General features: G+C 38.9%; 1 protein-coding gene across 3 annotated transcripts in view; it reads right to left on the reverse strand.

Annotated features, from left to right (window-relative positions):
- The window catches only part of SPAG6 (sperm associated antigen 6), a 64,643-nt gene that overhangs the window by 21,665 nt on the left and 24,068 nt on the right, over positions 1-18,910 (reverse strand). For all 3 annotated transcript variants that reach the window (XM_066385087.1, XM_066385088.1, XM_066385086.1), the window contains 4 exons: positions 10,509-10,714; positions 9,065-9,238; positions 7,356-7,508; positions 3,963-4,154 (listed from right to left, as the gene is read on the reverse strand). In XM_066385087.1, the coding sequence (XP_066241184.1) occupies positions 3,963-4,154; positions 7,356-7,508; positions 9,065-9,238; positions 10,509-10,714 (725 nt within the window). The remainder of the gene's footprint in view (positions 1-3,962; positions 4,155-7,355; positions 7,509-9,064; positions 9,239-10,508; positions 10,715-18,910) is intronic.

The raw sequence follows: 18,910 nt of genomic DNA on the forward strand, positions 1-18,910 counted from the left end.
GAAATATTAATATGTATTACATTGTATTAATATAAAAATTTGTATATATGAAACTGAGATAACTAATGATTCCTTCCAATCAACAAATATAAGAAAATACTTAGTCTGCTATAGAAAGCCATTATCATTAACATATTATTCTATGTTCTTCAAAAGGCTTTATGGCTTATAGATATGTAGTAAAAAATATTCTACTGTGTGCAATATTCAATGGACATTTGCTAATATGCTGCTATAGATCATGGGTAGAAAATACCCCACTCACAGGTAGAAACAAAATGGAATCTACTCAACGGCAGAGAGAAACTCAACCAAAAGGAGTGAACCACCCACAAGCAGAAGAACAGGTACTGGCAGCGAGCGACCTGCCCCCTCTCCCCAAGCACCATGCATTTCATGTGACACCATGTGGTGCTGTTCCCCTGCCAAACGTGTAGCTGAAGAAGGGCTCTGATGTGACTGGAGCACATCCCTGCAGCCAGCACTAAGGCCATGGCGGGTTGTGATTCTGTGTTTTATGTTAAAGCCTTCCCCCATCACTTTGGAAGGCTTCACAGTTGGCTCTATCTACAACTAGTTTCACTAAGAATCCACATCTGCTTGTATGTGTGTTGTGGTTTGTGCTTCAGTATATCATTGCAGTCTTTCCTCTCATCACCTCTTACCTCTCTGTGGCCTCAGCTGACCTGGTCTTCTGGGATCTATTCCACATTTAGCAATGCTCTTGAATGTCAAGGAACATTTTAATTTTCACATCATGAATTTTATAGTTGATAAATAAATTCTGCAAAAACTTTGATCACACTTGTGCTCTCTAATAAAGGAACTCTTGAATTTATGATTTCCCAGAGACCCAGGCTAAGCAGGCTTGTAATCTCTTATCTCTTGACAGATTTGTCCTCAAATATTGTTTTATAAACTAGATTAAATAAAACAGCAAATTAAGTAATGCAACCCAACCTTTTTCACTAGTGGTATAATATAAGTTAGAATTAAACTCTCAGTTCCCAACACACCTAATTACGCATACCTTTGTGAACCATCTTAGGATCATGGTGACTTTAGCAGGTCAACAAATTTAACTTAACTGGTGACAGGGTCTACTAACAGTACACCAGAGATCACTATTCACTGTACCATGCAGACAACCTTACTCTAATTTGAACAGTTCCAAACTGGAAATATACTATCAAGTTATTAATCAAGATCCCTAAGAATTAGACTTCTAATGACATTAGAAATTTACTTAGCTGTTACCTCAAAAAATTAAAAATTGAACTGTGTTATGACATAGTAATTCCACTTCTGGGAATGTATCCAAAGAAACCCAAAACACTAATTTGAAAGAGTATATGCTCCCCTATGTTCACCACAGTGTTATTTACAATAGACAAGATTTGGAAGCAGCCCAAGTGCCCATCAGTAGATGAGTGGATAAAAAAAGCTGTGGTACATTTACACAATGGAATACTATGCAGCCATAAAAATGACAGAGCTCTTATCTTTTGCAAGGGCCTGGATAGACCTGGAGAGCATTACATTAACTAAAATAAGCAAGGGAGAGAAAGACAAGTACCATATGATTTCACTCATATGTAGAATCTAACGAACAAAATTAACTAACTAGCAGAATGGAGACAGACCCACATATTGAGAGCAGATTAGCAGCTCTTGGAGGGTGGACTGGGTGAGGGGGGTGAAGGGATTGAGTAAAAAAGGACAAAAAAGAAAAGTTCATGGCCACAGACATCAGTGTGGTGACTGCAGGGGGTGGGTAGGTAGAGGGTGTAGTGGGCGTAAATAGTGATAAATGAGGACTTGACTTGGGATGGTGAATGCACAGTACAGTGGGCACCAGAAAACTATATAATTATGTTACCAGTGTCACCCTTATAAACTCAATTTAAAAATGACACATGTAAATAAGCTGCCCTGTAGAACTCAAAGCTGAAAATGGGGTTGTGGCTTCTCAATCAGGAAGTCAAATAATCACAGAATTTTAAACAGGAAAAGGCCTTAGTACTTTGTCAAAATTACTCTTCCTACAAAGCATTGCTAATGAATATCCTCAATATTGGAGAAATAGAATGGAATGGAAAGCCCAAATCTATAGAATTGTTGCTTTGATGTTGAAAATCACAAAAACTGAAAAAAATGTTCAGCTGAGAAATCAACTTCAACTCAATGTGTAGAGAAATGACATGTAAATATAATAAAATATATATAAATTCACTTTTATAAAATTTATAAATAATAATTTTAAATTTACATATAAATTAATTAATTTAATAAATGACTCGCTACATGTAACTTAAGAATCATTGAACTATATACATTTCTAGCTTTCTGCTTCACTGTATCTTCTAAAGTTGTTTCAGCAAATATGTTTTCTTATTTGTTAATTTATTATTTTAATTAAAATTTAAATATTATTTTCCTGGCTGTTGGTGGCGAAGTGGATAGAGTGTCGACCTGGTGCACTGAAGTCTCAGGTTTGAAACCCCAATGTCGCCAGCTTGAGCGTGGGTTCATTTGGCTTGAATGCAGGGTCACCAGCTCGAGTGTGGGATCATAGATATGATCCCATGGTCACTGGCTTGAAGCCCAAGGTGAGCAAGGGGTCACTGGCTCAGCTGGAGCCCCCCAGTCAAGGAACATATGAGAAGCCATCAATGAACAACTAAAGTGAAGCAACTGAGTTGATGTTTTTCATCTCTCTCCCTTCTTGCATGTCTCTCTCACTCACTAAAATTTACATATACATATATAATTTAACTTACTGTTGCTAATTATTTTGAATTATTGTCTTTTTTGTGCACATCTTTAATCCAAGTCAATTCTAAAAGCTGTTCTAAAAAAATCACATATTTTCCTAGTAAGATAGTATGATGGGAAAGATTTTCTTTCTTTGAAGTTCTATAACTATTAAATACTTTAAATTCATGTTTTGTTAATTATTTTAGTAGCTAGTAATATTTTTTTCAGAAATCTGCATTTTTAAAAATGCATAGTTAAAAATGTTTAATTTTCATGAATATTGTGGACCTTTCTCTTTTAAGGAACAAATATAAGACCTATAATTAAAAGCCCAGGCAGACCTGGAGTTAGGAGAGGTAGATCATAGCTTCATGAACACCCCTGCCCAGTTACATCATACATCTGAAAGCACCTTAAATTCTTTTGGACTCAATGTGTGTGTGTGTGTGTGTGTCACACAGAGAGAGACAGAGAGAGGGACAGACAGGGACAAGACAGACAAGAAGGGAGAGAGATGAGAAGCATCGATTCTTCATTGCAGCTCCTTAGTCTCCTTAGTTGCTCATTGATTGCTTTCTCATATGTTCCTTGACTGGGGGGTTACAGCTGAGTAAATGACCTTGGCTCAAGTCAGAGACTTTGGGCTTCAAGCCAGCGACCTCTGGGCTCAAGCCAGCGACCATGGGGTCAGGTCTATGATCCCACGCTCAAGCCAGCGACCTTGCACTCAAGCTTAATGAGCCCGCACTCAAGCTGGCGACCTCAGGATTTTGAACCTAGGTCCTCTGCATCCCAGTCCATTGCTCTATCTACTGTGCCACCACCTAGTCAGGCTGGAATCAATTTTTTAATGTAATATAGGCTAAAGTTCTCTGCTGCCAATTCTAACTCCAAAATTCTATTATTCTTCAAGTCCTCTGCTATAAGAAAAGTCAGCAGGAATGTAAAAGGTAACAACCAGACATTCATTTTACAAAAAACTTTGCACCTGCAGAGAACTTTCTTTAAACATATTACGGATTTTTTAGAGCAAGGGTAACCCATTTGCAAAGAAGTCTATTCAGTTCTTCTGATAAATCTGTATTTCTTTATTCACAAAAGGAACACTGTCCATAATGAAAATTAAAATGTTTTAAATTACATATTTTTAAGGTTGAGTCAAAACCTAACAAATCTTCACAGAACAGTAAGAATTAAGCACTTACTTTTACCTGAAGATCCTCAGAGCTTTCTGTTGACATGTACAAAGAAAGCAGAACTGGCAAAATATTTGTGACTGCGACAGCCCGTGCATGTTCTGGAGTGTGTCTCCCAATCTGTCCCAAGGCCCAAGCGGTAGCAGCCTTAATATGATCTTCCGGTTCTTCTGACAAGCAGACTGACAACTGGGGCACGCCCTGCAGCATTGATCAAAAGAGCAAATGTTATGAATCTAGAGCAGGATTAAAGAGTCTTCCATGTCTCTCAAACCTTACAAGAAATCATTTTGGCCTTCGTTCTTTTTTTCCTAAATGATTCAGTAAATAAGCACATCACAGGGGCTGTCATTTTTCAAGTCAATAAAATGACTAGAACTAATTTACCTTAATTATCTGTTACAATCCTACCAAACTATGACTATCTCTGCTAGCTTTTACTCCTCAGATAGAGAAGCATTTAACCAAACAACAGATGCCACAGATTAGAATACAGGCAAAACCAGATTCCACAGTGGCAAACTTAAAATGCTTAGATTTTAAAAACTTTTATTTTTCTTTGTTAAAAAAGTAAAATCCTTTAAAATGGACTTTTCACAAAGTATAATAGATCTGATAACAAAATAACTACTATAGATTTGAAATACAATGATAATATGAGCCAGAATTCTATTTACGTAACTTTCATTCACTAAAATATATTCACTAAAACCTTTCCTGGAATAGTAAAGAAATTTCCATTAATTTCACTCAACTTTTAAATGATAGTTTACCCGTTTTATCATGATTGAATGTTAAAGTAGAAATGATTACTTTTATTACACAGATAGTGTGTACTTATATTTTGCACTTTAGGCTTCAGTTTTATTTAAATAATCAAAACAGAATTAACCAAAAGGTCTCAAATACATCATAGTTTCTATATCTAAGGAAGAGTCAAATAACCAAATCAAATTATAATTCCAGATTCTGTACAGAAATAATTTTCTAACTAATTTGAGACTATAATAATCATCACTGTAAATTTAGTACTACAAAAGTTAATGTCACATCATTATGCTATGATAACAAAAGCCAAATTATCATATACATCTTTTCCTTCTGTACCTTTAAAGTTGGTTATTCACACCAATTTCCTAATTATACCTGCCACATTTTTCCATTGGGCTTCTTTTTTCCAACTAAAAAATGTTTGTCTGCCAATACAAAAGTTCAGACCTGTCTTCAGAAGGAGGCAACTTTCCAGAAAGTCCATGCTCTGGGATGTATCAAGACTGAAGAAGCAGGAGGAAAAAAAGTCAGCCTCCTCCACCATGTCCTCCAGACTCTGACTTACTGGCCTCAATTTTTATGTATAGCAAATGATATAAGAAACATGAGGCCCTGGCTGGTTGGCTCAGCGGTAGAGCGTCAGCCTGGCGTGTGGGGGACCCGGGTTCGATTCCCGGCCAGGGCACATAGGAGAAGCGCCCATTTGCTTCTCCACCCCCCCTCCTTCCTCTCTGTCTCTCTCTTCCCCTCCCGCAGCCAAGGCTCCATTGGAGCAAAAGATGGCCCGGGCGCTGGGGATGGCTCCTTGGCCTCTGCCCCAGGCGCTAGAGTGGCTCTGGTCTCAGCAGAGTGACGCCCCAGAGGGGCAGAGCATCGCCCCCTGGTGGGCAGAGCGTCGCCCCTGGTGGGCGTGCTGGGTGGATCCCGGTCGGGCGCATGCGGGAGTCTGTCTGACTGTCTCTCCCCGTTTCCAGCTTCAGAAAAATACAAAAAAAAAAAAGAAACATGAGAGTTTTTTTAAAAATTATAAAGTATTTAAAATTTTAAAGTAGTACTTTAAAAATTATAAAGTGTTATTTAAATGTAAAGTTCTATTATTAGTTCTTATATTACTATGTAGGAAAAAGAAAAAATGACAGTCTTGTGGTTTGTCTTCAACTGCTGCTATTACCTTGATCTTCAACTAACGAGACACAACTAGGTGGGAGAGGCTGGCAGCAACTCCAGACCAAAGAAGGGGAGCGTCTCCTGGCTAGTTAGGGGAGGAACAGTAGGAAGCAAAAGCAATTGCTGCTTCTTTCATCATTCTTCCTATCTGATGATCCTCAAAAACACCAACAATCAAAAGTCTCAGTAATATCCCCACAGTGACCCTTCGGAAAGCAGCACTACTGTTCCAGTCATTAATATAGTGTTTGGTAACAGAAGAACAAAAGGAAAAGCATACGAGAAAAAGTGAGCAAAGCAAAAAATTATCAAGGAATAGTTAGAAAATAAAGATCTGAGGCTCCCTTTTATTCTGAGGATTAGCAAGGGATTAAAAAAACCCACACTTCTGTTTAACATATAGCAGAAAGTTTTATATGCTGATGAGAAATCCACACCCCAGGGGGTCACTAGAGACACCATAAGCACACAGTCTCTGAAATGTTCTTCAGGAGATCAATATTGATTCATTTGAGCACTATATTTAAGCACCTACTATGTGCCTGGGCCACATTGTATGCTGGGTTAATACCACGCTGTAAATTGAAATGAGGTCAAATACCTGGAGCAAGAACACAAAACATCGCTATCTGATATGTGTTCTGAATTGCCTTCATCTAAAGAGCAATTAGTTCATGAAAGCTGCAAGCAAGTGACAAAAAGAGATATCCTAGCCATTATCCTCTCCTACCTAAATGATAGGAAAGAGGAGAATGATTACTAGGCATGTAATTTATAATAGTTGTCTTTAATCAAAGTATGCTTTAAATCAGGGGTCCCCAAACTACGGCCCGCGGGCCACATGCGGCCCCCTGAGGCCATTTATTCGGCCCCCGCCACACTTTCAGAAGGGGCACCTCTTTTATTGGTGGTCAGTGAGAGGAGCATAGTTCCCATTGAAATACTGGTCAGTTTGTTGATTTAAATTTACTTGTTCTTTATTTTAAATATTGTATTTGTTCCCATTTTGTTTTTTTACTTTAAAATAAGATATGTGCAGTGTGCATAGGGATTTGTTCATAGTTTTTTTATAGTCCGGCCCTCCAACGGTCTGAGGGACAGTGAACTGGCCCCCTGTGTAAAAAGTTTGGGGACCCCTGCTTTAAATGTTTGCAAATATATAGTCAATTCTTCAAGATGTAATTACACTGACTATTTCAGTACAGGTAATACTACTAGTCAGAGGTATTAATATTTTGTAGATATTAAATACTGAATAAAACTTTAAACTGCCAATAAAGTAAACCTCACTTCAAGCATTGCTTTTAGAATCTTACTAATAAGTCTTGAAAACAAGCTGAAAAATTCTTCAGGCTTCTTTCACTCTGGTCAGTTCTATTTTGTAATCTATGGGAGAGCGTTACTGCGGTTCTGTCTTAGACTATCTCGCTCCAACAACTAGAAGAAAATGAAGAGAGAACCAACCTTGGAAATGATCACTGCCATCGCCAAGTTCTCAGAATGAGCCGCCACGTAACCGAGCATCATGATGCCAGGCAGCCTTATGTTTCCTTTGCAAGACCCGATGCAGTCGATCACAGCAGCAACGCCTCCTACGTTAACTATCAACTGTGAAAGCTAAGGGAAGGAAGGAGAGCTAGGTAGCTGTGACTGTGAGGCATAAGATAATCTTTAAATATTACTTCAGTATTGCCAAACATTTTTTTTTTTTTTTGTATTTTTCTGAAGCTGGAAACGGGGAGAGACAGTCAGACAGACTCCCGCATGCGCCCGACCGGGATCCACCCGGCACGCCCACCAGGGGCGATGCTCTGCCCACCAGGGGGCGATGCTCTGCCCCTCCGGGGCGTCGCTCTGCTGAGACCAGAGCCACTCTAGCGCCTGGGGCAGAGGCCAAGGAGCCATCCCCAGCGCCCGGGCCATCTTTGCTCCAATGGAGCCTTGGCTGCGGGAGGGGAAGAGAGAGACAGAGAGGAAGGGGGGTGGGGGTGGAGAAGCAAATGGGCGCTTCTCCTATGTGCCCTGGCCGGGAATCGAACCCGGGTCCCCCACACGCCAGGCCGAAGCTCTACTGCTGAGTCAACCGGCCAGGGCCCAAACATTTTTATTTAAAATCAAAAAACACCTGGTAAAATTTGAAATATGATTTAGTGAAATTACTATACTTATTGAAGAAATACATAAGTATAATAATCCTATTTTCAATGTACAAATATACTCACTGTGCAGAGCTTACTCTATACTTCGATTTATCATGCATCCATTGCACAACTTTTATCATTATTCTAATGGGTGCCAAAACTCCTCATCTAAGACACTAAGCCTAGGGCTAGTTTATAACTAGCTAAGTACTGAAAGCTCCAATCACAACGTGTGAGTGTGAAACAGATTAATCACGGAATAACTGAATGACAGTCACACTTGAAACATTCTAGCCTAACTATCCCCCCTTTGCAAACAATGATCACTAGCAGATTACACTTCAGTCTTAAAACATCTCAACCAAGTAAAGATATTAGGTGAAATAAAGAAAAAGGACTTTAAACTTTAGTGAAATGAAACTGTTTAGTCAAAATACACACAGAAGAAGATACACTTCAGAATCCAGCAAGGCTCACTGCACCTCTATTCCTCTGGCATCTGAGAACTCAGAGCAGGAACCACTACATAGGAACAGCTACTAGAGCAGTCACACTAGGCTGGGGAGATCTCTCCTCCCCTGGAACTGTGCAGTCTCTCACTACTCCCAGCTGACCTAAAATGACAAGAATGACAAAAGTCTATGGTCCCTACAATCTAGAAATGGAAAGCTAGAAATGATTAAAAACCAAGATTTCTGTCTCAAATGCCACTGATTAACCCAGTGGGATTCTCAACAAGGGGCATTTTTGTCCCCAGGAAACATTTGGCAATATAAAGAGACACTTTTGACTGTCACAATATGAGAGGGAATTCTACTGACATGGGCCAAGGATCCTGCTAAATATCCACCCTACAGGACAGCTCCCCACAACAAAGATGTATCTCATCCAAAATGTCCATACCGCTCAGGATGAGAAACCCTGACCTAACCAAGTCATGTGGCATAGCACCTGAGCCTTGTATACAAACTGATGTTTTACTTAATAAAAAAATAACTAATGTTATTGTATTTAAAGCTTTTTTTTTCTTACCTCGGGTGTATGTTTTGCAATCTCTCTAATTAAAGTAGAAGCATTTTTCTTCACATAGTTATCTTTGTCCTTCAGACAGGTAAGTACAACTGGAAAGATCTCTGCTTCAACCACCATTTCTGCCAGATCCACAGAATGTTTTGCAATCTGACTAAGAGCTGAAAGGACATGACGCTGTCAAACAAAAATCAAAATAAAACAAGACATTACGTAGAGTCCACTGTAGAGTTCAGATATAATTTAAACAGCTTTATACATAGTCAAATTCCTTTATAAAAATAAAAAACAGGCCCTGGCAGTTGGCTCAGTGTAGAGCGTCAGCCTGGCGTGTGGAAATCCTGGGTTTGATTCCCAGTCAGGGCACACAGAGAAGCACCCACCTGCTTCTCCATCCCTCCCCCCTCTCCCTTCTCTTTTTATCTCTCTCTTCCCCTCTTGCAGCCATGGCTCAATTACAGTGAGTTGGCCCCGGGAGCTGAGGATGGCTCCATGGCCTCCTCATCAGATGCTAAGTAAGAACTCAGTTGCTGAGCAATGGAGCAACGCCACAGATGGGCAGAGCATTGCCCCCTAGTGGGCTTGCCGGGTGGATCTTGGTTAGGGCGCATGCAGCAGTCTATCTCTGCCTCCTTTCCTTTCACTGAATAAAAAAAAAAAGAAAAGAAAGAAAAATGAAAAAAGTTACATATCTAACATAACCTAAGATTTCTGAGTCTTGAGACATTAACATCCTAGTCTTCAACCTAAACATTCAATTTCTTAAATTCCCCAATTTCCAAATTAAATCTTAAGTTTTCTGTGGACTATTTAACTCTCTACCGCAGATGATCAAAGAATATGACCTCTGGATAAATACTATTTCTTAATTATGTAATACTTAAATTGTTAATTTAAGATACATGTGGTAATACAGTAGAAAAAAGATCAGGCAGAATTAACATCTTATTTTTGGCATGATGCTGATAACATTTCAAAGAACTTTCTATTGCTTAGTTCTAACAATTTAAAAACCTTATAGGATATAACTATTAGTATATAAAGTATAATTGGTGACTGTTAACTGACAATCAGTTTTTAGAAAGCTATGAAAAGACAAACATAAATATGACAATTTTCATAAGAAACAAATCTAATAGTGATGAACTAGAAAATCATTAGGTGCCTTCCCACCCTGAGATTCAATCATTATGTGATTACTTTATGATTAATGTTAATATTGTTGCTTCTTCTAATTTTCAGCATTGCACATGTTTTTCTCAGGCCTATCTTTATTGAAAAACCTTACAGCATAATTTTCATATATTAAAAGACCAAATACATAATATACTTACATCTGTTTTCAATAATAATTTATAAATTACTTTGAATGTATATTAATCTATACACATTTCCACTTTCTTAGATGAATAAAATTATGTCTGTTTTATAACTTATTTTTAAATACCTTCAATTGAGCATCAGGGTTCAGAATCATCTGGGCCAGGTGAGCAATAGCTCCTGCATCCACTACTGTCTGTGCTAACTCTGGAGAATGCTTTGAAATATCACTGAGGACTGAAGCAGCAATCCTTTTCAAAGCAATTTCTGGCTCCTGGATACAGAGTACTAAAAGAGGAACTGCTCCCGCATCCACTACAGCTTGTGACAGTTCTGTGGGTTCCAGAAAAGTAACCAAATGAGAATGGGTGACTGACCCTTGTACAAGCTCCCCCTCCCCGTTTTTTTTTCTACAGAGACAGAGAGAGAGTCAGAGAGAGGGATAGACAGGAACAGACAGACAAGAACAGAGAGATGAGAAGCATCAATCATTAGTTTTTCATTGCGCATTGCGACACCTTAGTTGTTCATTGATAGCTTTCTCATGTGTGCCTTGACCGCGGGCCTTCAGCAGATCAAGTAACCCCTTGCTCAAGCCAGCGACCTTGGGTCCAAGCTGGTGAGCTTTACTCAAACCAGATGAGCCTGCGCTCAAGCTGGCGACCTCGGGGTCTCGAACCTGGGTCCTCCACGTCCCAGTGCGACACTCTATCCACTGCGCCACCTCCTGGTCAGGCTGCAAGCTATTTTTAACCCTGACAGATACAGCAAAGAAAAAAAAGGGCGGGTGTACTCACTGTCTCAACATCTGCATTTCAAATCGGCCTTCCTGGTTGCATAAACCAGGAAGGTGGCCAATCCTGAGCTAAAAAGATTATAGGCTAATACAGTGGTCCCCAAGCCCCGAGCCGCAGACTAGTACTGGTCCATGGGCCATTTGGTACCACAGAGAAAGAATAAATAATTTACATTATTTCCGTTTTATTTATATTTAAGTCTGAATGATGTTTTATTTTTAAAAATGACCAGATTCCCTCTGTTACATCTGTCTAAGACTCACTCTTGACGCTTGTCTTGGTCACATGATACATTTATCCGTCCCACCCTAAAGGCCGGTCTATGAAATATTTTCTGACATTAACCTGTCCATGGCCCAAAAAAGGTTGGGGACCACTGAGCTAATAGATGGACCTCTATTTACGTGAATGCATTTGAGACATTTGAGGTAGACTAGGCTAAAATGGCTTGTTCTTTTTTCTTTTTAAAGAGACTAAGTAGATGTCACCAGTTTAAGTGCTGACAATTCTGAACGTCTCAGTAGGTAAGCATTTTATTCATGGTTTACAATAACAAAAAATTAAAGTACCAAAAAATTTACCAAACACACTAATTAGTCAGTATTTTGTACAATTTATGGGTAGACATTAACATGAATCTTGTGCTAATAATGTTGATTCTTAAATTTCATTCATCTTACAGTATTTTTAAAAGATTTTTTAAGACTTTATACAAAATAAAAAGGTACATATTTATTATACATATAAAAACACTTCAAAATGAGATCTACAAATAAACAGCATACTTTAATATACAAAAATGTTACAGTTTAAAGGAATAAATTTATCTTATCCATTTTACTTGTCAGAAATAAACATCTTTTGAATATTCACACTGATTTACTTGTATGTCCAAGAATAACTGCTATAAAAAAACATTTTAAATTATAGATAATTTGAGATAGTCAGGCAGACCCTTATAATATATATGTAAAACAAATGTCTTTGAAAAGCATTAAGCACAATATATAGTTACAAGATTCTATTTTCATTGTATTCATGACTTCCCTTACTGAATCACATATACCCATATCTATGATCTCTTCCTTTCAAATTATGTTCTCATTTTCCCACATTTGTAGTACCCTGACCATTTATGTTTTAATAGCCAATCTATCTATTCAGCATATCAGTTAGTCATTAAAAAAATGTTTTCAAAAGATTGGTAGTGCCTGATCTGTATGGTGTAGTGGATAAAGCATGGGCCTGGAACCTGAGATTGCTGGTTCAAAGCCCTGGGCTTGCCCGGTCAAGGCACATACAGGAAGCAACTATTATGAATAGATGCTTCCTGCTTCTCCCCCTCTTTTAAATAAATAAAATCTAAAAAAAATATTGGTAGTATCACATTTTCAAAAAGAAAATAATGTTAGAAAATACAGGTTAGCAGCCCTGGACGGTTGACTCAGCGGTAGAGCATCGGCCTAGCGTGCGGAGGACCTGGGTTCGATTCCCCGGCCAGGGCACACAGGAGAAGCGCCCATTTGCTTCTCCACCCCTCCGCCGCGCCTTCCTCTCTGTCTCTCTCTTCCCCTCCCGCAGCCAAGGCTCCATTGGAGCAAAGATGGCCCGGGCGCTGGGGATGGCTCTGTGGCCTCTGCCTTAGGCGCTAGAGTGGCTCTGGTCGCAACATGGCGACACCCAGGATGGGCAGAGCTTCACCCCATGGTGGGCGTGCCGGGTGGATCCCGGTCGGGCGCATGCGGGAGTCTGTCTGACTGTCTCTCCCTGTTTCCAGCTTCAGAAAAATGAAAAAAAAAAAAAAAAAGAAAATACAGGTTAGCATCCATTATTTGTTATCCTTAAACTATTGTAATTATCTTGACCCAATATTGTATAAACAATTCATTCTTTCATTAAACAAGCTTTAATGGAAGGTTATTGTGTGCCAGATGCTTTCAACTCTAGTGCAGATGACAGAGTTCTACAAATTAACACTACATTGAATAGAAAATATGTTTTAATTTTTAAAAATCTGGTGTGAAATATGAAATACAATGGGAAGTTAATATGTAATCTCAAGGACTAGAGGCAGCTAAAATGGTTTTTGACAAAAAAAAGAAAAAGACAACAGCAGCTACGGACTGGAATTCGTCAACCTTGCACTGTATGTAGCATTCCTTAGAGGCATCGCTGGGATTCTGCTGTAATTGCCTGAAAACCAACAAGGCAGGAGGTGAAACAGGAGACCACTGTTTCTCAGTTTCCCCTACCCCAGCCAGAGGAAATAAAAACATGAAGTGTGATATTATATGTACTTTCTAGGTATAATATTCATATTTTGTTAATTATTAACATTAATTTAATTCTGTCCAAATTATAGAGTTGTTATATGGCAATACCAAATTTATATGTACATATTTAAGGACACCTAGGATATAATGGAGTAAACATCTTTTTAAGAGAGAGTATAAGGATTAGTTCACTATTTTTACTTTTATACATAGTTTCTAACAGTCAAGAGTATGCAGTACACTACAATTGTTTAAAAGTACTATTAATAAAAATTTAAGGTTCTTTTTAAAAGGATTCATTATCTTTGTAATTCCCACACATTTTATCTTTTTCTTGAATAACAAAGTGCCATATTCTCTTTTCCCTGAACTCTATAATGGTAATAATAAAGCAAACTCTGTTCTTCTGACGTGTTACCCAATCTCATTGTGGGCTGTTTCTTGTTCTTGTTCTCTCTAGGGTAGTGATGTTCAATGTGGGAAGGGCTGGGAGAGCACTGAAAAGATTTTGCCATGAAGGCAATGAAGCATTCAAGGACCTGATTAGGCCTAGTCATTATGTACTTGTGATTTCTTAAAGTTTACATGTCCAAATTTGTGCGAGTTTATAAAACTGGCATCTGCATAGTACACACTCCATAGTGCACAAAATAAAGGCTCTTTCACCTGCCTCCTATCACTACTCTTTTTCTTATGGCATATCTTTCTCCTCTTCCCTGCTATTGTTTCGTCTCGCATTTTAGTGCCAGTGACTGTGGGAGTCATCCCACTAGCCTTTGTCAAACAGGACATGGGCTTGTGAACCTATCCTGGCCAATGGGATCTGAATAGAAATCAGCTAAAAGCATCTGTAAGAAGTTTTCCTCAGTCATAAACAGAGATACACAGGAGAGAACACTGCCACTTCGCTGGACATGGCCATGTCTGCAAATGACATCTGGAACTCCTCATCCATCTTGCAACTATAATGAAAGAATTTACCAATATGCTGAGGATGCCAAGTACAAAAATGAAAAACATCTGGGTCCTCCATGACTGTTCAGCTGCATTACAAACTTTGCATCATGTGAAATAAAAAATGTCCTTATTGTTTGAGCCACTTTTAGTTGATATTCTGTAACTTACAGCCAAAAGCATCCTAATGTAATTCTGTCCTCTCTAGTGCTCAGTGTATGTGCATCTTTTCCTCTCTTCCTTTAGTCACTGAGTGTTCATTAAATGCTACCATGTGCTAAAAACTTGGCCAGATGTTGGGGAAGCAGAATAATAAAACACTGCTTTATTCTAGAAGATTCTGTCTAGAGTAAATATATAAACAGACCCCTAGAAGAATAGAACTGGGTAAGAAGTCAAGTTTGTGGAGTTCGGAGAAAATGTACACAGGGCGACAATGGGGGGCCATCATGGTGGCAGGTTACCACAAAACCCTTAATTCTTCACCAGCACATCTGAGAAAGGCAACATCCTTCCACAGGTAACACTCATTATAGCTATAATTCTGAACCGAGAAATTTACATCTCTAATTTCAGATGGGAGTAAGAAAAGGGTAGAGAAGAAATTTGCATAATAATATGAAAAAGTCTAATATGTAATTTTTATCCATTTCCCTCCCTCAAAAATGTCACTTTTTCCCTATATTTATCATTTCCATGCCACTTCTCTCCATCCAGTCTTCACAGCTACTGGTCTAACCCTTACACACAGGCTGGGTGGTAGAGAGATTAAAGGTTAACATATATACAAACACATGCTTTTAAAGTTACATGATTCTGGCTCCTTTAAAAAGTCAAGTTAAGTCAAATGAGCCACTGATAAGTTAATGAGGCCTAAGTAAGAAATTACAATCAACTGGATTAGATTGCACACTTTTATAGGGTTCAAGTATAAAAAGCAGCTTCAAAATCTGTTAAGTGAAGAGAAGATAGGAAAAGATAAAGACTTGGATATGGCCTTGGGAGATAATAGATAGCATAAGATTTAAAGTAACTTCTAAAATCCCAATTTTAACAATTTTTAGTTTCTGACTTTTCACTGCTTCACAGATGAAACTAAGCTGTACAGAATAAGGCGAAGGCAGAGTCTGGAGTGCTCTTGTAGTGAAGAAAATAAATTACTTGGAGTCAGAGCTTTACAAAATATACTTTTTGTAATCAGAAATGTATTCATTTGTTTTCCACTTGCTTTATTTAATATGGCAATGATAGGTGTAGTGTCACTCTACCTGTAAGTGGTTAAAGGGTTCAGTGGTAATAATTCTTAGCAAGAATAAACAGCCTGTCTCGTAAGCAATGTAATCTTTGCTTTATGTCCTTCCGAGAAATATAGGGAGTTGTTTTTCAGGTGGATTCCCAAGAACTCAAGAAGCCAGTACCTTGCAGAACAAGTTAATGAAACTCTGTAAGACCATCACTCATGTCAAGCAAGCATCCTGAGGGACATCCCTGCACACCAGGGCCCAACCACTTGAACTCTACAACATGACTAACTGCTTAGTGATAAGTCACTAACCTCCCTCAAAATATAAACTGCCCAGTCAGCTGAGACTATTAAGGTAGTTTTCCAGACAGTAGTTCTCTAACTTCTCAAGTGGCTGGCAATTTGAATTAAAGACACTCTTACACCTACTCAGTCCCTGTCTCTCATAAGTTGGCTAGATGTGTGATGGCCAACATGAACCCCAGCTTGTTCTGGTAACATACCTACAATTTTGCATTCTACCTAAAAAAACCCCAACTTAAATGGAAAATGCATATTCTCTTATTCAAACCTCACTGACGTTCACACTTTGCTCCAGCCCAGTTTTAGATAAGTCCCTGCCCTTAAAGATTAAAGAGCACAGACTCATGGAGGAGACTAAATAGTACTGGGGTGTTGGCCCCCTGGTGGAATTCTCTACAAGAACACACAAAGGAAAGAGGAAACAGAAAAGGGAAGCAGAAATGAGACACTAGATGGTTAGAAAGTTTACATGGCACTTTTATAAAAGTTATTCCTGGTCAGCAGTTGTTAGTGTTACTCTTTTTGAGTAGTGCTTTGAATGTTTAGTTTAGGGTTTTGCTATCATAAACTACAGTATAGTGAACATCTGTTTGTTTTTTTTAATTTTCATAAGAGTTTATCTGAGTCAAACTGATGACATATGCCAGGGAGCAAGATCTCAGATGCCCTGGAGAAAAAGGTTTGCAATTTCTTTTATGCATTTAGGATTAAGGAGGGAATGAAAGAAAGACAGGATGAAGCAACTCAGGAATGGGATGAGTTAAGATTGGGGGTGGCTTCATGGAGACTGAATTACAGGGAAGGTAGTTAAAATTATATGCTCTCTTGAAGGTGGGTTAAGGTTTATTCCAAAGGTGTGTTAACCTAGATGCACAGAAACAATGAACAGGCCTTGCTGAAGGCAAAGATAACTTTAAAAAAAAATTTTATTGAATTTATTGGGATGACATTGGTTAATAAAATTATATAGACTTCAGTTGTACAATTCTATAACACATCATCTGTATATTGTATTGTGTGTTCACCACCCCAAGCCAAGTCTCCTTCCTTCACCATTTACCCCCCTTTACCCTCTTCTACCTCCCCCTCTCCCTCTGAATCTCTTTGTGCATTAAGATTATGTATTAGTTATCAATTGCTTTGTAACGAATGACTCAAACTCAGCAGATTCAAACATCATTTTACCCCACATGTCCTGCAGATCAGGTATTCAGGAGTGTATAGGGTTATTAGCATACTAGCAATTAACTACTATATACTCATAGCTTAGCAAATAAGTCATAGATAGGGAATTTTATCTTTGCTTCATGTCCTTCCTTCATATCCTTCCTAGTGTGAGGAGTTAAAGGGTTAATAATAATTCTTAGCAAAAATAAATAGCCTGTCTCATGAAAAATATACTCTTTGTTTTATGTCCTTCCAAGGAATGTGAGGAGTTGTTTCTCAGGTAGGTTCTCAAGGATTCAAGATGCCAGTGCCCTTAAGACAAAATTAAAGAACACCTATAAGACCATTGCTCATGTTAAGCAAGCATTCTGGGGGACATTCCTGCAGCCAGATCCCAATCACCTGTGTTTTACTATGCGATTAACTGCATGCTCAGTAATTAATTACTAATCTCCCCCAAAGTATATACACTGGCCAACTACGACCGTTTAAGCAGTTTTTCAGACCCGAGTCCTCTGCCTTCTCAAGTTGCTGGCAATCTTGATTAAAGACACTCTTATACTCACTCGGTCCCTGTCTCTCGTGAATTGGGAAAAAAGGGTGACGGGCAACATGAACCCTGGCTGATCCAGTAACAGGAGCAGCCTTACTGGATGGTTTTGGCTCAGAGTTTCTCATGAAGTTACTGTTACACTGTCAGCTGGGGTTGCAGTCATTTGAAGACACAAGTTGGGGAGGATCTGTTCCCACATTTACTCATGTAGTTGTTGAAAGCTCAGTTTCTTCTGGATATTGGAGACCTTACTTTCTTGTCACAGGGACCTTATCATAGGCTGCCTGAACATCCTCATGTCATAGTAGCTGGCTTCTCCCAGAGCAAGTAATGAGAGACAGAGAAAGAGGGAGAGGGATAGAGAGAGAGAGAGATACTATGACAGAAGCCTCGATCTTTTGTAACTGGTCACCGATCAGAAGTGACATACCATCACTTCCAGATATTAGTGGTCACACAGACGTATCCTTGTGTAATGTGGAAGAAGTCTATACACAGGTGTGAATACCAGTACCCAGTATCTTTTGCTAGGGAGAACTCAAGGGTTAAAACTTTAGCTTGAGTGGTTTTAGTTATAATCAATAGGCTTAATAGTTACTGCAGGTAAAAGCTTTGTTCCAGGAACTGGGATACAAGATCTGCAAAGATCTATCTTTGTGCCCTGGGAGACTACAAGTAATCCACTTTTGTGCCCCAGGAAATCTGCCAGCAAAGCCTTTGTGTTCCACATATAGAGAACCCACTGACTCAATCTCTACATTTCAAAAAGTTGAGCCCTGGCCAGTTTGCTCAGTGGGTAGAGCATCGGCTTGGTGTGAGGACATCCCAGGTTTGATTCCTTGTCAGGGCACACATCAGAAGCAACCACCAGTTTCTCTTCCCTCCTCTCTCCCCTACTCTCTCTTTTCCCATCTCAGCCAGTGGTTCAGTTGGTTCGAGTGTTGTCTCCAGGCACTGAGGATAGCTTGGTTGGTATAAGCGTCAGCCTCAAGTGCTGAGGCTAGCTCCGTTGATTCGAGTATTGGACCAGATGGGGGTTGCGAGTGAATCCCAGTCAGGGCACATGTGGGAGTCTGTCTCTTTATCTCCCTTCCTCTCACTTAAAAAATTTTAAAATTAAAAATAAATTTAAATATAGATTTCAAAAAGTTTACAGTTGAAAAAGTAGGTTCACATATCCAAGTTGTTCCAGTCATGCCTAAAGTGTTTTAATAATTGATCATCAATTTTAAATTCAGA

This window comes from Saccopteryx leptura, chromosome 5 (assembly GCF_036850995.1).
Source record: "Saccopteryx leptura isolate mSacLep1 chromosome 5, mSacLep1_pri_phased_curated, whole genome shotgun sequence".
Taxonomy (NCBI): domain Eukaryota; kingdom Metazoa; phylum Chordata; class Mammalia; order Chiroptera; family Emballonuridae; genus Saccopteryx; species Saccopteryx leptura.